Source organism: Artibeus jamaicensis, unplaced genomic scaffold, assembly GCF_021234435.1.
Source record: "Artibeus jamaicensis isolate MK-2021 breed Jamaican fruit bat unplaced genomic scaffold, CSHL_Jam_final contig_548, whole genome shotgun sequence".
In the NCBI taxonomy this organism is placed as follows: Eukaryota; Metazoa; Chordata; class Mammalia; order Chiroptera; family Phyllostomidae; genus Artibeus; species Artibeus jamaicensis.
The window spans coordinates 4,461,785-4,488,189 of NW_026521883.1; the positions used below are offsets into that span (position 1 = coordinate 4,461,785).

A 26,405-nucleotide genomic window follows, 5' to 3' on the forward strand; every position below is an offset into this window, starting at 1 on the left:
TCAGTATTTATTATGCACCTGTTCAGTACTTTCTTCATCTTTTGCCTTCAGGGCTGTGGTATTTTCGTCTTGCCTTCTGAAATCAGTGGACCCACTGGACTTTGGAAGGTGACTGAAAACAGAGGAGACCATAGTGGGTACAGAGTCATGAACTGACATTTTATAACATCTAAGATTTGTCTACATTAAAAATACCAGATGCCATACCAGATCATGGTCTAGAAAAAGCCTCCTTGGTATGGTGGGAAGAGCCTCGAACCAGGACTTACGAAATGCGGTGCCCGCCCTTCTAACGGGGTGACCTTAGACGCCATGACCTCCGTGGTCTCGGTGGTCATGTTACCTGTCAAAGTGGTTGTACTAAAAAATACTTAAAATTCGTTTCACTCCAAGATTTCATTGTGTTGTCCTCTAATATCCGAATGGCCTTATCTGAGTTTATGAGAAAACTTAGAGTCCTGTTTCTGTACGGTTTTACCTAACATACCGGAGCGTTTTGTTTCCTAGGGAGAAATGCCCAGTACATGACACACTGTCCCGTAACCCTAGTAAAAGGCAGTTATATATAAATAATACACATACAAGGCTATCATAGTATTTGAGAGGAGATGGAGTTAAGTCATTATTTCCATTGGCTTGGGTTCAGCTATTTATAACTTCTCCGAGGTAAAATTTCTTTTCATTTTTATCCTCACCCAAGGGCATGCTTACTGATTTTAGAGAGAGAGGGGAAGGGAGAAAGAGAGAGGGAGAGAAACACTGTGTGAGAGAAACATTAATCATTTGCTTGATACACCCCTGACTGGACAATGAACCCACAACCTCGATATGTGCCCTCACCAGGAATCGAACCCGTGACCTTTTGGTTTACAGGCCTGGGCTCCAACCAACTTAGCCACACCAGCCAGGGCCAGTTTATTTTTAAAATTAGAGGCAATGGACTAGATTACTTCCAGCATATTTTAAACTCTGTTATTTATGATTCTAAATCTTAGGAGAGAGTGTTTTCTTTAAAAAAGCAAAGATAACCACAACAATACAAAAATACGATGAAAAAATACTGAAATTCAGATAAGGGCAGAAAAATGGCTTGTGAGTGTAAGGCATGGTTTGTAAATTCCAAACTGATTAACACGGCCAGTGGCATAACTCCCTCATATCTACATGTACGATTTAATTTTTAAATTATTTTCCTGGAATAAGGAAGGGACAACAACTTAATTGTTAGTCATTTATTCAATTTGCCACATCCTTGGATTATAGGGTTTTGTGATGGAAATGCTGGCGCAGGCTGTGGGCTCCGCGGCACCAGTGCTGCCTGGCTCTGCTGCTCCCCAGGGGTCTTGGTCTTCATCTGATGCATCTTGCATTAGGTTTGGTTGTAGTCAGTGTTGGCATAATGCAGTTCGCCCTTTCCCCCACCGATGTGGTTAATGTGAAACATCTTCTCTTTGTTTATCTGGTGAGGGGGAAAAACGTGTATTTGGAAAAGCCAAGTCATTAGAAAAATAAGACTAGGCATGGTTTTGGGCCAATGATTGGGTTTTGGGTTTTTTGTAGTAAATGTTCCTAATTCCAGATCCCACCTTAATTTTAATTATTTTCCTTATATTTCGAGGAAGCTATGACTATAATACACAGATACCTTTCATTCATTCAGCTAATCTGCATTGAAGCAGGCCTGACGAACAGACATTGGACTTGATCCTGAATTGCGAAGATTGAAGATTTGTGTTTGCAACTCTATTCAGAGGCCTTGGGTCAGGCCCTCCTACCTTTTAGGAGTTATTATCTACAGGATGTCCTGACAGGCGTGATCTGCTGTCCTCTCTTTGGCTGAGTAAGATAAGGAAGCACTTAGTCTCCTGGTCCCTTGGTATCTAAGAGTTGCTAACAATGAGGACTGGAATATTTCTCCACAAATTAAAAGCAAAATAAAACCCCTACCACTGTCACCACCACCAACAGAGGAGGGTGTGGGGAGTCAGTTCATGAGGTCAGGGACAGCCGGAAATACTGATGCCCAGTGGTTGTCAGGTAAAGCTGAGTGCCTTTGGCTAATCAATGCTACTCCCAGATTTTATACTAAAGAAGTAATTACAGATGTGCACAAAGATTTATGTATAATGATAGTCATTTAAAATAGTGAACAGCCCTGGCTGGTGTTGCTCAGTGGATTGAGTGCCAGCCTATGAACCAAAGGGTCACCAGTTCAATTCCCAGTCAGGGCACATGCCTGGGTTGCAGGCCAGGTCCCTGGTAGGGGACACATGGGAGGCAGCCACCCATTTCTCTCCCTCTTTCTCCTTCCCTTCCCCTCTCTCTAAAAATAAATAAAATTTTAAAAATTAGTGAATGAATATATGAAGCATAAATATTTGACAATGTATTTGTTAGGCAATCATGATGTATTTGTATAATCAAAGACTAAGCAGCTATTAAACTAAAAGTCAATCTTTAAAAAATATAAAAATATCTCATTGTGGTTTTAATTTGCATCTCTCTGATGGCTAATGATGTTGAACATTTTTTCCATATGTCAATGGTTCCTCTGTATGTCCTCTTTGGAGAAGTATCTATTCAGGTCCCTTGCCCATTTTTTAAATTGGATTGTTTATCTTACTGGTGTTGACTCATATAAGTTCTTTATATATTTGGGAAGTTAAACCCTTATCCAACGTATTATTGGCAAGTATGTTCCTACCATGTAATGGGTTCCCTTTTCATTTTATGATGGTTCCTTTAGCTGTGCAGAAGCTTTCTACTTTGATGTAGTCTTATTTTCTTTTGTTTCCCTTGCCGTAGGAAATATATTGGCAAAAATATTGCTACACACGATATCTGAAATTTTACTGCCTATGTTTTCCTCTAGGATTTTCATGGTCTCGCAACTTATATTTAAGTCTTTTATCCATTTTGAGTTTATTCTGGTGTATGGTATAAGTTGGTGGTCTAGTTTCATTTTTTTGCACATACCTGTCCAGATCTTCCAACATCATTTACTAAAGAGACTGTCTTTACTCTGTTGTATGCTCCTGCCTCTTTTGTCAAATAATAAGTGGCCATAAAGGTGTGTGTTTATTTCTGGATTCTCTGTTCCATTGATCCATATCACCTCATGCCTATAAGAATGACCATCATTAATAAATCAACAAACAAGTGCTGGCAAGGATGTCAAGAAAAGGTGAACCCTAATGCATTGTTGGTGGGAATGCAGACTGGTGCAGCTACTGTGCAAAACAAACAGTATGGAGCCTCCTCAAAAAATTGAAATGGAACTGCCTTTTGATCCAGAGATCCAACTTCTGAGAAAGTATTCTAAGAATCCTGAAACACCAGTTCAAAAAATATATGCGCCTTTATGTTAATAGCAGTATTGTTTACAGTAGCCAAGATCTAGAAACAGTCTAATTACCAATCAGTAGATGAGTGGATTAAATGAGCTGTGGTACATTTAGACAATGGAATATTACACAGCCATAAAAAGGAAGGAACTCTTAACTCTTGCAACAGCATAGATGGACCTGGAGACTATTATGGTAAGTGAAATAAGTCAGTCAGGGGAAGACAAATACCACATGACCTCACTTTTATGTGGAATCTAATGAGCTAAAACAACCAAAATAGAATCAAAGGCATAAAGACATGGAACAGACTGGCGGCTCTATAAAAGGAAAGGGGGAAGGGAGGAACTGGTTGAAAGAAGGTGAAGCGATTAGTCAAAAGACATATATATATGCATGACCCATAGACATGGGCAATAGTGTGGGGGTTGCCTGAAGGAGTGGGGGACACAGCAAGGGGCAAGTGGAGAGAGGCAAAGGGGAAAAATTGGGACAACTGTAATAGCATAAACAATAAAATATTCAAAAAATTTAAATAAGCCTACAACTTTAACCCCAAAATTCTACCACTAGAAAGATATCTAATAGATATACTAAAAATGTGAATGAGAAGATATATGTAAAGTAATTTTTAAAAATATAATATATAGCCCTGGCTGGTGTGGCTCAGTGGACTGAGCGCAGGCCTGTGAACCAAAGGATCGCGGTTCGGTTCCCAGTCAGGGCACATGCCTGGGTTGCAGGCCAGTTCCCAGCAGGGGACACATGGGAGGCAACTATACATTGATATTTCTCTCCATCTCTCCCTCCCTTCCCCTCTAAAGATAAATAAATAAAATCTTTTAAAATATTTACAATATATAGGTATGTGCAAAAAATATTCATGTTATTTAAAATTAAATAAGTAGGGCTGGTGAGAATTTTGATAATGAAACAGTTTACTCAGGAGCTCTGCTGGTGTTGTAAGTTTATTTCAACCTCAGGGTATGAGACGTTTTCCAAATGTGGGACAAACAGTGATTGGTTTCTACAAGGAATCTTAGAGAATTGGTGTGTCCCTTTCACGTCAGCCTGTTGCTGAGATAAAGGAAGAGAAAATGAGGGCAATAATGAGGTGGAGCCAGCTCTGGTTTCTGAGATGACGGACTGGATAACGTCACTATGCATTTGCTGCTAATCTCACCCACTACAAAAAAATGAGGTCAAACAAGGTTGGGGAAATTTGCTGTGAAATCGAGGGCGCTCAGGCTGTGCCTGACTTTCCTGCTCTGGGACCCCATGTGGGTGCCTCTCCCTGATTTCCGTCTCCTCCAGGAGAAGGCTGGAGAAATAATCACATCATCATTATCTACTCAAAGGAATTTTCTCTTGACCTATCTTCAACTGCTTTAGGGCTAAGATAGACCATGGAGTCAGGCCAGTCACCCCTGGGGGTTGGTTGCCTCTTTGGCACCCTTGTGAGATGCTAACCTTCCCCTCTGAAATTCCAAGCTACCCTCATTACCTTTGTGTCTGGAAGCAGCTATGTTCCAGCCAGATTCATCATGGAGACTGTTAAGAGCTGATGTCCTTGCATCCAGGGAGGACCTGAAAGGTCTAATTGAACATGTACATCGAGAGAGAGGAGTAGTTGGGGAACCCTGTGACCCAGAAGCTGCTTCCTTGGACAGGCTGTGAGCACACAAGTGTGGGGTGATGGCCCTGCCTCCTGACAACTGCCCACGAGGCCAGGGGCATGCTGGGAGGCAGAGGGAGTGGCGGGTCGTCTCGGAAGGCTTTCCTGATGCCTTTTTTATGTTGCTCATTCTCTCTTGGCCTCTCTTCTCCCCTCCCCTCCTTGGGACAGACCCACCTCACTTCTTTCTTCTTTCCGCTGCTACGACTCACCCCTACTGCCTCTTTCCTCCTTACCCCTCCCCACATTCTTTCTTAAGTTCTGGTCCCCTCCCTACCTATTCCTCTTGATCTTCCTTCCCCCTGCTCTCTGCAGGCCTTTAAGTTTATTACACTTGCGCACCACCAGTTCGGGGATCTTTTTTGCCAACCTGCTCCGCTGCTGGCTTCGCTCCTCTTACCGGTTTAGTTGAGCATTTCATTGTCTTTGGACTTCGTATTGTCGATTTACTGTGTGGTTTGGTTGTGTTTATTCTTGTTAAAACTTTGTTTTTAGATTTGGTTGTGCACGGACACAAGGTGTTTCCACCTACACCTCCATCTTGGTGGAAGTCCTCTCTCTTCCTCTTTTAAAAGTAAATCATTAAAATCTTTTTTAAAAGATTTTATTTATTCATTTTAAGAGAGAAGGGAAGGGAGGGGAACAGTGATGTGTGGCCGCCTCTCACACGCCCCCGCTAAGTTTATTAAACTTAATGGTCTCTGCCCATCTTCTGTCACCACCCCTTCTCTCTCTCTGTCTCAGTCTGTCTGTCTGTCTTTCTCCATCTCTGCCTGTTTCTCTCTGTGTCAGTCTCTGTCAGTTTCTGTCACAATCTCCCTTTTGATGCTTTCTCTTCCATTTTCTCTCTGTAGAATCAGTTTGCACTCTCCCTGTGTATGAAATGCCTGTGTAATGGCGTGGTCAGAGTAGCCGAAGAAGTGGGGGTGAGCAGTGGGTTGCAGAGGTTCTCACTTGTTGCACAACTGCCTTTTCCCAGGAAAGCTTCTGGAGTGCTTGTCCTGAGGTTTGCTTGCACTTCACATTTGCTTTCTTATTTTGAGATAGATTTCAGAACTCCTGTGAGCTTGGCAGAAATGTACTTTGGAGAGCCTCAAACTGGCAGTACCCCGTGCTGAGGTCCTCTGCAAGGAGGTGCAGTCCTGGGAGCGATGTCCCGGGCTGACTGAACAGGACAGGAAGGGAAGCAGAGAGCAAGGCTGTCTGCACAAGCAATTCCAAAATAAGAAGATCAGCACTGTAAAGGCAGGGCTGTCCTCTTCATCTTGGAAATATCCTCAGGTCATTTTTAGGAACATGGAAATTGGATTAAAAATGATAAAATATTCATCTTATCCCTCAATAAGTACTACATAGTGCTTTGCCCACAGCAGGTGCTCAATAAATATGAGTTACATGGTGCATCTCTGAAACTCCTCTTTAACTTCTCATATATGTGCTATGGATGCTGCTTCATTCCAGGTCTTAAGCTTGTGTTTTTGCAAAAAGAGCATTGATGGAATAAATAGTGTTTAGGCTTTTGAGTAACTATTTCAGCTTCCTCTTGGGTCCTGGTTGCTTTGCCTTTGGCTGCTCTGCAGCGGCACTCTGCATCACACTGTGGCTATGGGAGTGGGGGTTGGGGTGGGGGGAGGAAGGGTGCCAGGGAGGGATGGGGTGGGTATCAGCTGTTCTCCCTGCCTGCAGCTGGCTTAGCCCCTGAGGGTCATTCTCACTGACATTGTATTTCAATTTTTCTTTTATTATAAGTATGACTTTGTGGTCAGAAGTTATGCATGTTTATGGTGGTTTATCCTGGTTCTGGAAAGTGAACGTTGTTATCACAGGTCTGGAGTTCCTCTTCTTGGGACAGATGAGATATGGAGTAAAGAATGTGGGGTCTGCTCTGGCTGGCGTGGCACAGTTGGTTGGCTGTCCTGCTGCAAAGTGAAAGAAAGGTCGCCAGTTTGGTTGGGATACAGGCCTGGGTTTCAGGGTCGCTGTGTGTGTGGGGGGAGGGCAGCCAGTCAGCGTTCCTCTCTCATATCAACTCCCTCTCTTTCTCCCTTCCTTCCCCTCTCTAAAAGAAATGATAATAACTCTTTTTAAAGAATGTGGTGTCTGAGCACCCACATTTTGTTTAATTTCTAAGATGAGAAGGAATGTTTTTTTTTGTTTTGTTTTTTTGTCTTTTGAACTGTAAGTAGATTTTTTTTTCCTTTTTGCCCACTTTCTCTGTAAAGACTGTCAGTTGCTTCCATATTCTTCCAGTAGTCTTTAGGAAATTGAATCAAACCCGGTGTTTGGTTTATAGAATGAAGCCTAGGTCATCTAAACTAGGTTAGGTAGGACTGCCTCAAGTCACCTCACTGGGTTGATGTGTCTCGTAATAAGCCCTCCAGGGCGGAGTCCGAGACTCCTCTAGGCAGTGTGGGCCTGCCTGCTTTCCTTCAAAGCCCGCTGTTACTTGTATATAGTGATGACAGGTAGGAGAATGGAAAATGACCTAGAAACTTGACGATCCAGGCAGAATTATAAATGCATGTTGAAGGAAATAAAATACCGAAAGCACCACACTCCTTTATGATTTTGTTTGTTTCACTGGCATTTCCCATCTCTCTGTGGAGCTCATAACTGGAGCAGCTACTTACACTTCTGTTAAAGGAAGCTATAGATGTAAATTATTTTATTTCTTAATAAGTCAAATGGCCCATAGATAAAATTGTTCCAGTAGGAAACCCTGAACTATGTAAGTCACATCTGGATGTACTCAGCCAGCCAATAAACTTTGCCCCAGGGCTGCAGTTTTACAAGTCTTCACTGGGCACAGTGAGGAAAGGGGTGAGGTGTTCTTTAATTTGGACGTGCAAGAGTGTCTTAAAGTCCCTGCAGAGGCCTCCTGCCTGGTGGACTGTGGCCGTGGACTCCCAAAGGCCCGATGGAGATTGATAAGGAAAATAATAGAGTTTCAGGTACTTAGCACAGTGGCGGTGGTTGGCAGTGTTCTCTCCGGACCTTTTTCGCTGTCGTTTCCCTCCTTATCGTGCGATGCTGCTGGTGCTCTAAATAAGAGGGGGACAGGTGAGAGAGGGTCTGAGTCGTAACTTTTTAATTGGTGTGATTGGTCTGAGTCTTTACTGGTCACGTAGACAATTTGGGACATTCAATATGAGGAAACCTTAATTCCCCATATATCCTTTGTGTATGCTAATATCTTTAGCCCCAAAAGATTATACATTTTAATAAGTTTCTCTGAAAGTTGACTTTGTGATGTATGTACATTCTGTGAAAAAAATCTTTAAAAGTTTGCTCAAAATTAGTTACAATAATACAGTAAATTTTTTAAAATTTCCAGTTCCTGACAATGGAAAAATAAGTAAGTGAATAAATCGACTCAAACCCCACATAGTTGCTAATGGTTCCCCACCTGGGACGAAGGTAACAACCTTGCGTTCCTTAGAAAAAGAACTGTTTTCTGGCTACCACTGAGGAACCATTTCATCTGCGGGTGGGTTTTGGATTAATTACAGTGTTTTGTTTTTAAGAAAAAAACATGGTTGCTTTGTGCACACTGTTTTCCTCCGGAAAAAGTGCAGCACGTGTTCAGGGCTCCCCTGCCCTCTCCGTCCCCAGGCCGTGACTGTGCTCACGCACTGGGAGAGTCCTGTGTTCCTCTCCCTCGTTCCTAAGCCCCCACCGTCATTAATGGTGTATCTTGTCTGCCAGTACAATTTAAGAACGTGTCATAAATTAAGGATGGTTCTGCATTGCCTCTTATCTGACTAGCATCTGTGGGTGTCAGCTGCCAACAAGTAGCTCGGGTGTCTGGGCCGATCCTGAATACTCACAAGCTGACACACTCTCTTCTGATAAAAGGTACCTTCAAATATGCATGTGATTTTCAATATAAATTTTGTATGCCTTAATACTTCCTGTAAGAGAATCGCTCAACCTAATACAATGACTTGGCTGGGACTTTTAAAAAGCTGGATATAAATATCGCTAGAAATTATAGAGCAAGCATAAGTACTTCACTCTGAGCTTTGCCAAGCATTTTCAGGATGCTTTTGACCACATCTGTGAAATCTGAGCTTATACTAAAGGACAGGCAATGTGGAGAGGGGACAGAGCTAGTCTAACAGGGTCACCCGTCCTTCCAGGGAAACTACCAAGTAATGGCAAACCTCTGACATGGTTTCCGTGATAATAAAGAAAAGGTTTTATTCTTTTAGTTCTTATCTAACCAACCATCTTCATTTTGCCAGTATGTGTACATACATCATCTACAAATCTACATGCCCGAATTCAGACATATCTTGTTAGGGCTGTCGTGTTCAAACAGAACACAGATTTACGTTCTTCAGAGAGACATGATGTCTGTGTGGATGATAAGAATGAAAGCATTGCCAGTTTTGGGTATGTAATGGGGTATTTTATTCTAATTCTGTGCAAAACAACCCCAACAAACCCTGTACCTAAGATGATATTTGCACGGAGTGAAGTATTTATTTTATGGCTTTAAAGTGGTCCTTTGTAGAGAAAGGTTCGTTTGTAGTAGTGGCAGTGGTGGCAGAGGTGGTGGCAGTGGTGGCAGTGGTGGTGGTGGTGGCAGCAGTAGTGGCAGTGGTGGCAGTGGTGGTGGTGGTGGTGAATGTTGAACCCGTGACGTGTTATGTCAGAATGCTGAAGTCCTTTAAAGTCAAGAGATGACTGTCTCCTTATACACAATTCTTTTTATTTTGTATGACACTGAAGCTCTTGAAGAGGAAAAAAACCATCATACACCATTTTTCTTAATGCCGTTTCATGTTTGCTATTTAATTCCACAGCTTTAATTTTATAATGAGCTCTTGATGCCAGGTTTCATATAAGCAATGAACTGTCATTGATTGATTCAAGCCCATGGTGTCAGTTTCTTTGTTCTGTCGTCCTGCTTGACTGATAGACCAAAGGTGGGATGGTTGACAGAGGAGCCACTGAGGTACGAGAGGGGTGTGTTCCAGACTCACTGGTATGGATACTAACTTTGCAGGGCTGATACAGTGTTTGTTTTTTCACGATTTTCCGAGACTTCCTCTCACAGGCCTCTTTGTTAGTATGATCGCTCCCTCTCCCTTTTCTGCAAACACCAGCTTAGTAAACAGAACCAGCACGACCCCTTCTTTGTCCTGATCCTCATTCTGTCCTTTCATGTCAGACGCCTCCCTGCCTGTGCTGCATCTCCCCATCACATCCAGAGGCACACTTGGGCGTGGTGAAATCGCGCAGAATTAGAAACTGTGCTCTGCCTCTGACCTGGTGGCTCACACACACCCACGTCTACCCCAACTGGCAAATGGTGGTGGTTTATTTTGGGGCTGGTATAAGAGGCTGTGTCTGGCGGCCCTGAGAATCAGCTAAAGGCTGAGATTGTCATGTAATGTGGCCCCAACTCTTGTCTCCTTGCCCAGACTGCCCACTAGAAGCTCAGCCCAAATATGTCAGAGGTGGGAAGCGCTATGGGCGAAGATCCTTACCGGAGTTTCAAGAATCGGTGGAGGAGTTTGCAGAGGTGACAGTCATTGAGCCCCTAGAAGGAGAGGAAGCAAGGCCTTTACACATCCCGGCTGGTGACTGCAATGAGGTAAGGAATGGGATGGGCACATCGTGTGGGCCGCAGGTGTGGGCCGCAGGTGTGGGCGTCCATGGGTTCCCACATCGCTGTCGTGCAGAGACAGGAGGCCCGAGGGAGTGAATGGCTTTTCTCAGTTACCAACTCCTTGCTGATCTTACTACTTGCCTTTTGGATAAATAAGGCTATGTTTTCTATCGTTTGAATATTTTCATCGTTTTCAGCTTTGGGAGAGTTGATGTTTCTGTGTGTGCTTTGTATTTGTATATTTTGGATTCAGTTATTTTCAGATTATCTGGTGTCTGCCACTTCTAACTTTCTTGGAAATAGATCTCTCCTCCATGAGCCTGTCGGTTTTAGTTGTGTAAAAAGCTAACTGACCCCAACCCCAAACGATAAAGCAGCATCTTTGACAGGTAGGAAATGAAAGCAGTGGGTTTAGGGGCTTTGAGAGCCGTCATCTTAATCTTTCAGTGGGTGGGGGGAGCGGCAATTTTCAAATTTGGTTCTTGTCACAGCCCTTAGCAGTTGCTACGGTTCTCTCTGGTTCCGTGGCACCCAGGCATGTCTGGCTCTCCCACAATCAGATTCACCTGCTTCCCTCATCACCCTGCTTTTCATTTTGCACGTTGCCATAATGTACCAATAAAGGAGAAGCAGTAACATTTTCTTGATTCTTTCTTTGTGGCTCATTTACCAGCATGCCATTTATAGAACGTGATTGAAAATGCTGTGCTGAGCAAGCTCTAAATATTTCTTGCACACCCCGGCTCAGCCTGGGGATGCAAGCATTTCAGATACTAATATAAACTCGAAAAGAGGCAAAGTGCCTCAACTCTCTGAAAGTAGTCTATAGATTATAGGTTGGTTTGGGGCACATGTGTGTGCATGCACGCACTCACGTGTGCGTGTGTGTGAATGTTCGGCTCGCTACAATTTGCAGGAAGCTTCCTCCAATCATGTCCCCAGCAATCAGACATCTAGCATCTTCAACTTTCCAGAGTACCCACAAGCCCAAAGGTAACAAAAGGGCCCACGTACTGAGCAGAAATGCAACCAGCCACAAGTACTGCGATTAAGAAGACCCATGACTGATCTGCCAACCAGAGGTCGCACCATTTTTTAAAAACAAGGGATACCTATTCTCACCTCAGAAGTGAAGAGGCAGGGTCAAAAGGGTGAGCCGAAAGAGAGGAGGAAAGGCAGCTAAAGAAGAGAGACTGAGAAGCCGCAGGAAAGGTGTAAGAGTAGTGTGGGGGAGGAGTGACAACTGAAAACAGAGAAGGCGGCGAGAAGCAAGAAGGATAACCCTGCCTAGAACATCGCAGCCCTGGGGCCAGGCCGTCCGAGGCGGGGCTGCTTCCTGTCTTGGTTTGGCTGCTCTCAGACCCTTTCCTGGGTCCCTGTGAGAATTTAGCGTGTTTCCCCCCAATAAAGCATGTACATTCATATGCACAAAATTTTTACATAAACGCTTTCAGGGAGGCAAGTAATTTGCACACTTCAGTTATTGCAATGTTTGTAATATTTATCTTGCTGTCAGGAAGAGTATCATTTTATTATATGAAGTCTGTTTAATAACCCTCAGTGGTGCGGAATGTAACTGAGACATTTCTTTATGAAAAAAAAAAGGGTAAAATGTGTCTCAACATTTTAGGAGGTTTGCTTTAGTTATTTCCAGAACGCTTTTAAGTCTGGTACCTTCCTTCTCCAGCTATTTTTAATACCCAAGGCATTATTATTCAGTGTTAAGAAACGAAATGATTCCTTAGTTTTTAATGATAGTTTCTGATTACCACCTGGAAACACACAAAGTTCTTGGGCAGAGCCGATTTTGTTGCTGGCAGTATATTTCTTAAACCTTGTTTTATCTTACCTACTGACTTCCAGTGAGATTTACTCTTTAAAAAGTGAGACTCTGCCTTCATGTATAATTGAAGAGCAGAGGACTGAGTCTGGGCAAAATCTCGCTACTTGCGTCTTAATAGAAGGGTATGTTGGGAGAATCTTTTCATCCCTGATGGACTCAAGCTTCTCTGACCTCTTCAGAACCTCTCAGGTGTGACCTTGTGATGCTAAATACAGAAACATTTGTGTTCAGGTCCCCACCATGAACAGAACAGCTAACGGAGGCCTGGGGAGGGTCGTTTCGCTCATTGTCCGTTCCCCCAGGGACTTCTGCTGACTCACTGTTAGCCTGTTACATCCCAAGCCTGCAGGGGTTCCAGGTAGCACCTTCCACCCTGTCTTTTTAAGTTGCCGAATGTGGACTCGAACCCAAGCTTGTCTAGCTGCTTTCTTGTTTAAAAATGAAGTGATTTGTGAGCTGCACTGAGCCTCTCAGTTTTTAAATCGATTTGTTACTTAAAAAAATTAATAGGTTCACGTGACCTGTTTGATATTCCTGTTGGCAGTAAGGAAGGCCAGTCCCGGCTTTATGCGGTGACCACGACAGTAGGTCACAGATGCATGCAGCCTGGTGGCAGAGTTGCATCAGGGTGTCAGTTTTATTGCACACTGTTGGGTCAACATAGCAGTGCTGTTTCCTGGCCAGTTTTCACAGGGGCCTCAGCTCAACTGGCCAACAGAAATTCACACTCTGGGCAGCTTGTGCTAGAAATGCCCTCATCCCTTCTACAGAAGCTGTTTAGGTCTCCCTGAACAGCTGGGCAGTCTTTCCTGTTCTAGGGCAGCCTCTAAATGGGGACTCTGGAGAGGAAAAAATTCTCAATGACTCAATCAATTTTCAGTAAATGTGAGATTTATTTATTCTTAATTTATGAAGAGTTCAGAGTCTGTCAGGAGTTCTCTATTGTACTGTTGACTTCTTTTTTCTCCCTTTTGGTTGCCTGAGGCCCTTTGGTCTCCTGCCCTTGGGTATTAAGAATTTATTCTTTGGTTGTGTTTTTTATCAATGGCTCATACATCTCAGCACCACTGGGCCACGTTGAAGGAGAGAGCAGGACCGGTCTCCCCTGGCGTGAATGTTTCATAAGGAGCAGCCGGACGGAGCGCGGGAGGCGGGCCTTCTTGGTTTTGATCCCTGGTGTCCTTTGACTCCTGGATCCTGGCTCAGGGGCAGGTGGGGCCTGAGCTTGCCCTTGGGCTACGGTTTCTCCTTCTCTCAGATATGCCTGGTTTTTCCTGGAGTGACGTGAGAGTTTTTTGATGGAGGCAAAAGGACCTATAACTGTTGTCAGAAGTTAAATAGAGAGGGGAAGTCTAGCTGTTGCTACGAACAAGGAGACAAATTTTAGCTCTAGCATGAATCAAATAATTATTTTATTTATCTGAGGACTTGGGTAGGGGCGGGCAAGGGGATAGAGTGGTGCCGCAAGCACCTGTAAATGCTGTCCTCCAAGGGGTGTCCTGCCTTCTAGACACTGGTCCTGGGGGGATATGGGAGCACAGTCGTCTGCAGGGATAACACAGTGATCTACCCCCCTTCTTTCTAGGGCTGATCCACAGCAGGGGAGTTGTTACAGATTGACAGTTCATCCTGAGGCTCCTGGGTTAGTGGTTCTGCATCTGTCCTTGGAAGGTCTACTCCCATACATGTAACTAACCAGGTGATTCCCAGCAGTCATGCATCTCTGCAGTCTGCCTGTATCCCCACACATAGAAATGCAGAGACAAGTGAGGGTGATGCCGGTATAGACTGCTTTCAAGTGACCAAACTTATTTTTAATGCAAGTCCCATGCGAAGCTTCAGGCTTCATTAGATGCAGCAACTGGAGCTCCTTTCGTGACTGTCGATGGTGCACCGGTGTGATCTGCGGCCGCAGGTGAGGGCCCACGTGGTTACTAGGGGGTAACGTGCTCCGCCACCAGGGCCTCTTCCCCCAAATAGAATATACCAGAATAAATCTTGTTACGAGGTGTTTTTGATTATATTCAACTTTTGTTTCAATCCACATACGTTAATGCCCTAATGCAAACTGTAAACATTTTAATCATCTTCATCCTACCCTTCCCACACACTTATCATCGCCACACCCCAGCTTTATTTAGGCCATTTGATTCTTTCCTGGTGGAACAGAAAATATCTAACCTAGCTACTAAGCATGCCTCCCTACCAAGTTTAGTTTACAAGCCTGTAAAGCCATTCCATGGGGAAGGGCCATTGCTGTCTTGCTAAATTTTCAGCACTGAAAGGTGTGTTCCAGAGCTTCATTGGAAACCCTGTAGCAGAACGTGCTAACTCACAAAGGACAGGTCGGGTTCCTGAAATGGGCATCCACCTTCCGACTCTGTGTGCGTATCTGGCAAGTGGATCCCTTGGGAGTCTGACCTCTTGTTCTGGGTGGTATTGAAAGGACAGTGGTGCTTTTTTTTTTCTTTTCGTGGGATCATTTTCACTCGAGGCAATTCAATTGGGCATTCTATTCTGAATTAATTCAGACTAACAAAGGGGCACATTCTTGATTCCGACGTAAGGTGTGATTAGTGAGAAGGTTTTGGCTGTCGTCAGTCATTTTTGCTTCACTTCATTAAGAAACAGAAGTGAGTTGTTAGTTTCTAAAGAGTACATTTCCCCCCTTTTATATGTGTATGTGCTGTGGCTACTGAACTGACCTCAAATTTTATGCTCCTGTTTTTTCTAAGGCTAGGTGGAAAGTGGCAGAAAAAACAAAGCCAATTCTCAATTCTGCTCTGTATTCCTCAGCCCTGGCAGGAAACGTTGGCTGATTAACACAACTGGGGCAGGGCCACTTTGCTTTCTGCCCCTGTTGAAAACAGGGGACACCTTGTTAAGTGTTTTCCTCCACTGGGAATAAATCAGGTCTGGTAAGATTCTTATCAAGAGCAAGAGGGCTTAAACAATTATTTTTTCAACTGTAGACAATAATAGTGAAAGCCAGAGCCACGCAGTTTAAGTGAGGACCTGGGAGAAAAGTTAAAGCCAGCTGCTTCGTTCGCCCGAGAATGGACATCGTCTTTGTGCCGGGAGTGGCGGGTAGGAGGATGGGAGCTGGTGGGGGTTTAAAAACTTAAAAAAAACAACACTGATTTTACTACCCTACATAAAAATCAGACATCTTCAAGAAGTGTGAAACCGACTTATATTCCCCTTATGCTCATTTTCATATATTCATAACTTTGCAGTTAAATTTTTGAATTATTCATTTACATGGTATAGAGTAAATATTGAATTCTGGAGCAAACATCTTGAGAACTGTGAGAAGTTCTGCTAAGAGCTTTTGTAGTGGAAATGGACCTGTTTTCCCATCACTCCTTTTACATTTCCCCCTGGCTGTTGACTTTGACGGTTAAGAAGCAGCTTCATTACTGTTGCCATTTATTTCCATCAAACAATGTGACATCAGCAGATTACATTTTATGAGTGGAATTCCAGTGTTTCCCTTTGTATTTCTTAAGTCTGATCAGGTCATCTGGCTGTTCTCAGAGAGGAAACACTCATCCAAGATGCAATTGCAGATCTCTCGAAAGTGATACAAAGAAGACCCTTCAAAGCTAATAAGATGTCTTTCAAGTTTTGCTGTCCTGGAAAGTCTTTCTGGCTTGATCCCGGGGGCAAGTCCCTTGGAGTCAGCCCCCACCCCTATCTCCTTCCAGGTCAACAATTTCTAGTATTTATTTTCTAACTAGGAAATAATACAGACAACAGATCAAAAATTAACAAGGCAATTTTAACAATAACAGTAACATTTTCCAATTAGACACCGTTATGTGTTTTCCAGATGGAAAAGCAGTATTCGCTGTCCATCGAGAGCAACTCTGATGAGCTGGATACCGTGAGTGGATGTATAGAAAAAAATTTTTTCCTTCAAGGACTTTAAAATTCAGTGAACCAAAACCAGTCTCCAACCTTTGTTGGAGAGGTTTAAGGCTAAAACTGTTCATTTCCTCACATGCTGAAGGCTTTTTGGCAACACGACAGGACTCAGCTAAATGCATACATTTGAATATCGTGCAAGTGTTGATTCTTGTTACCCCCAGCACTGATGTGTAACTTTTAATTGCCTTTTTTTAACTTGGGGTGACACTGGTTAATAGGGTCATGTAGGCTCTGTCTCGGAACCGATTTGCATCCTAGTCACAACAGCTCCGCAGCTGAGCAGCGTGTGCCTGAATTCGGAACAGACAGGTTGGCAATGGGCCCTCAGGTCCTCCACTGCTCACGTTGCCTTCAAAGCTGGGAGAGCAGGACACGAACCAAAGTCCCGGGAAGTGTGTCCCTGCAGAAACAGCAGCCAACCCTGTTGGGCACACTTAGTGTCCAGTACCTGGCCCAGAGTGTGGCTTTATAAATATTTAGGACTATTAGTTAACAGCACCATAGATGCTGTGTCTTTAAAAGTCCTGCAGTTTCAATCATAAGCGTTCTCCTACACCAATTTGGGTTTGTTTTTTGTTTTTTTTTGTTTTCAGAGACTTCCTTTGCTTAGCTACTCTTGTAAAATGGACTGTACAGTTCAGTTTGTTTAGGAAGCTTTGTTATTCTAGAAAATTTCCTTCCTCTTCTCTCCGGGCTTGCTAGACTTTACCCTTTCAAAAACAAACAAACAAAAAACTCTGCTTAAAGCTGCTGAGATCAGCTCAGCAACTTCCTGGAAAAGAATAGCCCCGGGTGTGCCCCCATAATGGTTTTAATTAGCCATACATTCTGCAGGGCACAAGGTCTCCCCTGGAGCAGATGGTTGGTAGGGGCTGTGACTGGGCTATTGTGGGCAGGGGCCGCGCCAGGCCCACAGGCTGCAGATGCTGACCCGGCCTCGGTGCTGGAAGCCAGGGATCCAAGAGTCTCGGGCCATCTGCTCCGCAGTCCAGCCAAGCAGGTGTCCCTCCAAAGAAAGCATTCCTGAAAGCAGTGCCGCCTGTGGGGCCCACGTGTGCAGGACACTTGCATCCAGCTGTAGAGAGCTGGCCACAATGGGCAGCATGACACCGAGATGTACAGCCCCCAAAGCAGGTTGGGGGCTCCCTTTGTCTGCCTGCAGGGGTGGGGGCTGCCTTCTGTGGCAACCATTTTGGAGCCAGGTGACCTCTGACCCTCTGCCCGCTCTCAGTGGGGCTATTGGCCGGCACACTAGGCACGGTAATGTGGAAGCATGGCCCTGCCAGCTGTGGTCACCCAGGGCCACTGTCCACACAGGGAGGGCCCCTGGGGAAGCCCTGCTCCTAAACTGAATCAGAAGTTGACTGTTCCGTGCCCTGATCAGGTGGGTCAGCTGGTAAGAGTATCACCCCGCCCCATACACCAGAAGGTCGTGGGTCCAGTTGAACCCCTGGTCAGGGCACATGCCTAGATTTCAGCTTTGATCCCCACACAGGGCACCGGCGCGCGGCGGAGCAACTGGCTGATGTTTCTGTCACATCGATGTTTCTCTCTCTCTCTCTTTCTCTCCCCCCATCCCCACCCCAAACCAATAAATATGCCCTCAGGTGAGGATTTCAAAGAAAAAGTTGATCGATTCGTCACAGCTTCATGCTCAAAGCTGTTATTCCTACAAGTCTCTTCTGGGTTTGTTTTTGAAGCTGACAGTGGTCTGTCTGCTGCTTCTTTCCTCTGCCTTTGGCCTAGTTTTGAACGTCCGGGTGGTAGGAACAGTCACTGTAATATTTATTCACTTCACAGACACCCAGTTGGTAGCAGGCACTTTTTTAAGTGCTTTCCGAATATTCGCACTCCCTCCTAGGTAGGCGTTGGTCTTGGCTCACCCACAAGGAAACCGAGGCACAGGGGGAGTTAAGGAACTTGCCCGAGGCTGCACAGCCAGTAAGCGGTGGAGTTGAACTGAAATTGGACTCCGGGAGTCTGGCCCTGGAGACCAAACCCTTAACCACACTATTGTTCTGGATGAAATAATAACAAGAGCTAGTATTTCCCAAGTGCCAGGCACATTCTGTCATGTGCTGTATGTCCCCACTTTGCAGGTGGAGTAAAGTGTGAGGGGTCGCAGGAAAGGGCAGAACCAATGCAGCCCCATGTCCCTGCCAGGCCCCTGTGCCACCGTTTGTCTCCAGAGTCGGGGGCAGCTGAAGTCCCATAGAGTGATTTTTAAAATTTTATTCATATCTATTCTTTCTCCAGTGAGAGGCTACACAAGATTTCAAGGGAAGAAATTTAAACTCCTCTTTTGTGAATTAGAGTTGGGAACACATCCCAGCAATTGTCCCTCCCTTCCTCCCCCGTTTTCCCAGAGATTTTTGTGATTGTCCCCCTTCCAGTGCTGCTGGGCAGTCTGAGTCTAGAGGCCACCTGCTAGGCTTTCACTTTGCCGGGTAAACCATCAGCAATTAAATGACCTTGTTCCAGGATGATGCCCGCTTTTATTGGTGGTGTTCCAGTAGCCTGGTGATCTAATCCCCCAACCTTTTAACCTGCCTTCTCCTCCCTCTCCCCCTGCTTTTTAATTGGACTACTTGCTCCAGGCAGTGAGAATGAAAATAAATGAGTTGTGACTGAGCTGGATCCCCCCACCCCACACCCCACCAGTTCCCCAACTGCAATGTAATAGCAAACATTCCCCAACGGTGTGCTTACTTCCCTCTTTATTGGGATGGCAGGTGCCCTGTCCAATTGAGGTGGCCTTGGAATTAAAATGTAGCCCTTAGCCTGGGCTGGTCCTAGCTGGCTCCGTGTTTCTTACACAGGACCATGGGAGAAATGCTTGGGAAATTGTCACCCCTAGGGATTTTTAAAACAAGTTATCCCTTAGCCCACCACCCCTTGCCCTAAGGGTCAGTGTGAAAGCATGTAAGCTGCTGGTGCTGCCCGGGGTTTAGGAAGTTGTGCTGTACCTGATGCCATTGGGTTAGGCTGTCTGAAGAACGCCTCCTTGGGATGGTCATAGTCCCAGTCCCCCATGTAGGTCTCAGGTGAGTGTCCCTGATCTTTCCATACCCTACGAAGCATAAAGGACATTGGTACCAGCAGTGTTCACCCTCCAGAGCAGCACCTGGGCTTCCCCCCAAGGCTTCTCCCTACACGCAGGTCCCATCACTAGAGGACCCTGCAGAGAGGACTTTCCTTATCTCCACACCCCCAGGTCACAGGAATTCATTTAGTGAGAATTTGAGGGCAGGTGGGCAGAAGAAACAATGAAGTTGTACCTATTTATATTACATAAACAACATTTATAACAGTCAAGGAAATACAATTGTTCCCCATATGCCCTCAACCAAATGTATCTACTTTATTATCTGTTTCCTTCCAGTCTTTGTCTAATTGTATAAATATTTTGCCAGCAGTAATCGTGATGTAAGGTGGCATTTTTTGTGGTCTTTCACTTAACATTTCATAAGATGTTTTTCTATGCTCCTACATGGCTTTATAATTATACTTTTAGTGACTACATTATAATGTATCATTACATTGTTGAATACTCCTATAAAAATGCTAAATGTATGTATTTATGTCTGCTTTTATTCTTCCTTTGACTTTATTGCCATAATAAATCATATGAAATTACTGTGTCAAAGAGTATGAACATTTTTATGGCTTTTGTTACATTAAATCCTTTTCTTTACTCAAAGTGTAATAGCTGTTTACACTGCTACCAGTAACATATAAACAGGCCTATTTTAAATAATGAGCTTGATGGTAATAACAGTCATATCTTACTTTTCTAATTTAATGACAAAGTGATTCCTTGGTTTTCATTTATACTTCTTTGATTGCTGTGGAAATGAAACTTTCCCCACATCTGTTTGTGTTGCCTCTTATGTAAATTGTCTGTTTGTATTCTATGCATATTTGCTGGAGACTTGGCATTGTTCTTACAAATTGATATGGGTAACTAATACCTCCCCAGGGTGACCCAAATTAATGCTTTAAGCTTAAACATAATAAAAAAATCTGCAAACATGAATTTAATATGTACTACATAAATGCCTGTCCAATAAAAATATGACATTATATAGTGCTTATATCTGCCAAGCACAATTCTAAGCATTTTACCCAGCTCCGTGAAATATGTACTACTTTATTCCCATTTTATAGATGGAGAAACTGAGGCAAAAGAGGTTAAGAAACTTGTCCAAACCAAACCTGGTAGGTAAGCCAGGATTCAGAGCCTGGCAGTCTAGCGCTCACCTCTGTGCTATAATCCCTTGAACTTGGTCTCTTACTAGTTAGGGGCAAAAATCAGGAAAAGAGGGCAGCAGAAAGTACTGCTCTGGGGATTGAATCAGATGCCTGCACCCGGTCCGGTAGACTCAGGAGATGTCTTGCTCCTCTAAAGTAGTTGCTCACTATTTTAAAATGCATTGAGAAGTGAGCAAATGTAAGAAAGAAACTACTATGTAGCAAGATACACACCTTGTTGCTTTAGAAATTATTTCTAAGGTCTTTTTGAAGGTGTGCTTGCATTTTTCCAACTGTGTTCCAGTAGGGGCTCCCTTTGCCCTTCATGTCCAGGGACACTCACTCTTCTGCCATTTCTGCTGTCAGTTTGTGCTGTTAAAAACCAGCCCCCTGCGTGTGATTTGGTAGGTTTTATTTTGACCAAGTGGTTCTTAGGCCATAGAGGCCTACTTGATTTGTTTTAGGTGGATTTAATGGAGTTTATTTTAGGGTGTGTCCATCATATTATATGCTAAGTGAGTTTTCACATTTGGGTGCTAAAGTTATATGAGCATGTAAATCATTTGCTGTATTGGATAAGGAAATTAAAAGGGGGGGACAGATAGGCAGGGTACTTTTATTAGTAGAGCTTTATTGATTTAAAACTTTTAATACAAAAAAAACAGTTGAATTCTGCCCAGAAACAATAAAATAAGAAAACTTGTGGACTGTTTACTGCACTGCTCGCTCCCTGCCCCCACTGTGCTTAGCTGCCTTCCAGCCTTGAGATTCGTCTGTGTGTGGAAATGCGGGCTGATAAAATTGTCATCACAAACAAACAAGCAAGAGTCACATTGTGCCCTAACTCATTTTCCACAGACACCGTGTATATTAGTGACTTGCAGTTGGCATCTGAATGAGTTGTAGTGAATTTACATATTTGGAGTTATAGCTTTTTGATGTTTTTTCTGTATGGTAAGAATAATCCATCTCCGCATTGTCAGTTTGTGGTTTCAGTGTAGTGCGGCACAATTTATCGAACTCTCTGAATCGGTGCTATCTTCAATATGTTTCTAAGGAAAATATGGCACTGTGACACCCTGGTGGACACACTTGTCCTTCAGTTAAAAGGAGAGGACTGGGTGAGTGCGGAGAGGGAACAGAGTAGGTGTGCTTAGGCCGCCTGAAAGAAGTACTTGAACGAGTACTTCTCAACTTGAACGAGCTGCTACTGAAAGGCAGTGTTTAAGAGTTGTAGGTGGCACACCGCCTGCCCTGAGGAATCCAAGCTCTGGAGACAGAAGGTAACTAGACTCATTTTCCTGTTGGGTTTATTTCAGGATTCTAAGAAATCAGTTCATCTTGTACAGTTCAGCTATCAGAGTAGGCTGGTTATTGGTTGTCAAAGGAGCTTCATTCATAAAGTTGGCTCTTTGCAGAGACAGCAGCCAGGCGTTGAAAGGCAGGGGGGTGGGGGTACACCTTTTTTCATTGCACTGGTCATAGAACCTGCCAAAAGGAGTGATTAGGCAGCTTGCTGATGCTGATGAGGCCAAGGCCACTGTGGGCCTTCTCATCACCGCTGGTTGGAGCAGACAGTGCCATGGTGGCCAGTGGAGCCAGGAATGGATTTGGGTTCTGACTTGTGTCCTTGGCTGAGCGTTTTTGCCCACTAACGCAAACCACAGCTGTGTGCTGTGACTTGGAAAAGTCTAGTAGTAACATAGCATGATAAGGGGATAAAATGGCCCAGGTCAGATATATTTCACTGCATTTAATGCAGTTTACTGGCAATGTGTATTTTATTTAACTGGAGCAGTGCAGCCTAACTTTCTTTGGGTTGTATCACTACCTTTTACTGTGCCACGAGCACACTAGGCTGTTCTTGCCTCCGTGCATCAGCAGATAGTAACTGTCCCTTATTTTCCACTTAGCTGTCTCCCACTCATCCTTCAGGTCTCAGTTTAGACATTGATTCTCTCAGGAAGTCTACCCGGATCTCCCAAGTCTGAAGGATATCCACTTAGGTATATCCTTATAGCATCTTGAACTTTCCATTCTTAGCGCTTAATGCACTACAATATTGTACTTCCTGGTTGGTTCATTTGTTTTTTGTTTTGTTTTGTCTGCATATATTCATTAACACATAAACTCCTCAAGGCAAGAAATATTTATGCTATTCATAGTTGTATTCCAAAGATATAGCATAATACCTGGCACCCAATAAACATCTATTGAAGAACAAACTCATCAGTGCATACGTACAAACCTTATTAGTTGCTGGAATCTGCATTTTTGCTCTGGCTTGATTGTATTGACTGTGATAGATTTTGCTGTTGACTAAGTGCCCTCACAATTGTGAAAGGCAAATCCTTGGTGAGATACTGCAGAAGGCTTTGTGAGGGTCCCGATTATGTGACTCACTCAGATGCTGATTTCAGAGCCAGAGAGCCAGCTGGTCTTGGGAAAACCGGTTAAGTTCTAAAGCACACTAACCACCTTCTCTTGCCTTCTCTAGCACTGGAAGACACAACGCAGCGAGGAGTACGAAGCAGAAGGTAAGAACTGAGTGTGTGTGTCGGGAGGGAGGGCTGCCATCCACAGCCCTTCTTCCACACTCCACACTCTCCACACTCCCCTTCCTGCGTCTCCTAACCTTCCTAGCAGCTGGATGTGCCAGCAGCCTGCTAAGAAGTAATCTTAAGAACAACAGCAACAATCCATTCTCAATTGGATAGCTTGTTTTAACATACTAACCTTTAACATCATGTAACATATGGAGACTAATATGTAGGATTTCACTTATGGGTTAATTACTCTCTTATATAGACTTTGAAATTCATTTGTGAACAGTCCTGAATTAAATAGTCACATATCTCTTGACGAGTTGTAGATTTATTTAAGAAACATCAAAACACATTTATCTTCTGGCCAGCAGATGGCACTGTGGTTCAGCCGGTAGAACCTGCCTACCCTGCAGGTTAACTGTGCATAAGTGCAATTACAGCATGTTCTTTAGGTCTCCACCCTGTACAGATACAGCAGTAAGAGGCTTGATCTCTTTGCTAAATAACACTATGCTCTGCTCAGCCCTCCAGGGTTCTTCCAGGCACACAAAATTGTGCCCATAGGATCTCATGTTTAAGTAATGACTTTAAAGACTCTCTAGTAGGTAAGTTGAAAATTTAACTAGAAATGAGAACTTTAGAACACAAATTTTTATTGTTAAATAAGTAGTTTGACTCTTAAGTCTTCAACTAGAACTTATCCTTAACATATAGATAATCAATAACTTGTGGGTCACAACCTCTTACTCATTCAAGTTGAATTGCTTGCCAGTCAGAATATTCACATGTGTGAAGATCTGGGAACAAGCTAATCTGGGGACTTTTATTATTATTGTATGATATCTATCATGGAATTTTCTTCTCAGCAAAAGCAGTCCTAGTGCTTAGACTAGAAAGAATAAGGAGAGAGTAAAAACAGTCATGGTCGCTCTAGCTGAGGTCGGGTGCATACAGCTCTCTGGGACGCCTCTCAACAGCCTTCTCTCCCGATGACACCAGAGCCTAAGCCCGTGCCTGTTTCCTGTTGGGATAAAACAAGACCAGAGCCTAGGCAGGACTGTACAGAACATAGTTCTTACACGGGTCTGACTGCCAGTGAACCCCAAACCGTGCCGATTTGCTCCAGCTGCAGCCTGAGAACTGATGATCCCATTTTATTTGAACTTCGGAATCAACTCAAAATGGAATCAACATGCACAGTTCTTTTTAAATAGTTTTTTTCTTTCAAAAAGCACATTTTCTTTGAAACTAGGTCTCTCTCTTTGCCCTCCTGTTGGAGAAAACACAATGTATGCTTTTGTTTCAGGCCAGCTGAGATTTTGGAACCCAGATGATCTGACTGCTTCCCAAAGCGGGTCTTCCCCTCCCCAAGACTGGATAGAAGAGAAACTGCAGGAGATTTGTGAAGATTTGGGGATCACCCGTGATGGTCACCTGAACCGAAAGAAGCTGGTCTCCATCTGTGAGCAGTATGGTTTGCAGAGTGTCAATGGAGAGGTAAGCCATGCATCCTGTTTTTATTCATGAAGAATAATCATGGTAAAAGGTCAGCTGGCCACAGGCTAGAAGCAGCCATATTTTGGCTTCCTGCAGTGTGTTACAGAGACTCCTGTCTCTTTTTCCTGGGAAGTCAGCCACCGAGATTCTGTTTTTGAGGAGCTCTTGAATTAAACTGTAGCCACTTGCAGGAAGTTGCATCTTATGTGGTAGAGTTTTTAGAACCTTGGAAAAGAAGAAGTGTAGCCCTGGCCTGTGTGGCTCAGTTGGTTGGAGCATCGTCCCATAAACAGAAAGGTTGCAAGTTCAATTTCTAGTTGGGGCACATGCCTGCGTCGCAGGTTCGGTCCCCAGTCAGTGCATGTGCAAGAGGAAACCAATCAAAGTTTCTCTCTCACATCAGTGTTTCTCTCCCTCCCTTCCCCCTCCCTAAAATCAATAAGCATGTTCTTAGGATGGAAAAAAAGGATGGAAAAAAAAAGGAGCAGCATATTTAGTTATTTTCCTCTGATCCCAGTTTGAGTAAAGATTGCTTATTGAATACAACTTTTACTCAGTACTTTCCTCTTCTAAAAAAAATCATGAAATACTGTAGTATTTTGGGTCTTTTAAATTTATTTTTTATTGTTTACCTTCCATTACCATTTATCCCCCGTATACCTCCCTCCCCGTCTCTTGTAATCACAGCACTGTTGTCCATGTCCATGAGTCTTTTCTCCTTTTTGCTCAATCTCTCCACCCCCCAATCCCCCCTTCCCTCCAGTTCCCCCACCCCTGGAGCTGTCAGCCTGCTCTGGCAGTTTGTATTACTAGCTCTAGACCACAGAGGAGCTGAAAGTTCAAGATGATTTCATCAACATACAATTTGGAATCCTAGAATTTTACAACTGGAAGCAATTTTAGACTTAGTCACCCCTCATTTCGTAGATGGAGACAGTGAGATCATTGCTGCTTGTTGCGTTACCACGAAGGGGCAGCTAGAGTCCTGGGTTCTGTCTGTAACTAGTGCCCTGCTTTTCAGAAGCAAGGACATCTGCAGGGCAGGGACGGCCAACTGTCACTCCAGATGCCAAGTATGGCCCAATGGCTATTTTATTTGGCCTGCTCAATGTCTAAAAATTGAACTGTTTTGCTGCACTTTTAAAAAAACATATTTTATTTTATTTATTTTTAGAGTGAGAGGAAGGGAGGGAGAAAGAGAGGGAGAGAAGCATTGATGTCAGAGAGAAACTTCAATAGGTTGCCCCTTGCACGTGCCCCAACCTGGGACCAAACCCATGACTTAGGGCGAATAGGGATGGTGAGGCATGGGGGTTGTGCTGTTTTTTGTCAAAAATTGCTGACTACTTAGCATGATGTGGGCAGGTGCGCTCATAAATCATGCAATGGACAAACATGTTGACAGTGTCTTAAAAAATTTTTCACTGAAGTTGAGTGCAGCCTCTCACAACAACGCCAGGCGGTACACTGGCACAGATGGGTTCCTACAACACTCACCTAGTGGAGGAAGCCTGTCCTACAAGGGGCCCACCCGCCAGAGGATAACTCTTGGGTTTTTTTAGGTGCCCCCCTCATATGTGCCCTTACTGGAAATCTAACCAGCAACCTTTTGCTTTGTAGGATGACACCCAACCAACTGAGCCATACTGGTTGGTCAGAGCCGCGGTTTTGTAAATCAGGAAATTTTTCTAAAAGTTGAGTT

General features: G+C 43.9%; 1 protein-coding gene across 4 annotated transcripts in view; it reads left to right on the forward strand.

The window, feature by feature from the left end:
- NIN (ninein) overlaps positions 1 to 26,405 on the forward strand; it is a 94,829-nt gene that overhangs the window by 23,038 nt on the left and 45,386 nt on the right. For 2 of the 4 annotated variants that reach the window (XM_037155602.2, XM_037155605.2), the window contains exons 5-7: positions 10,449 to 10,621; positions 23,158 to 23,197; positions 24,513 to 24,703. In XM_037155602.2, the coding sequence (XP_037011497.2) occupies positions 10,449 to 10,621; positions 23,158 to 23,197; positions 24,513 to 24,703 (404 nt within the window). Of the gene's footprint in view, positions 1 to 8,784; positions 8,875 to 10,448; positions 10,622 to 16,311; positions 16,366 to 23,157; positions 23,198 to 24,512; positions 24,704 to 26,405 lie in introns of all 4 variants that reach the window. The other 2 variants (XM_037155599.2, XM_053670033.1) reach the window with 2 other exon arrangements.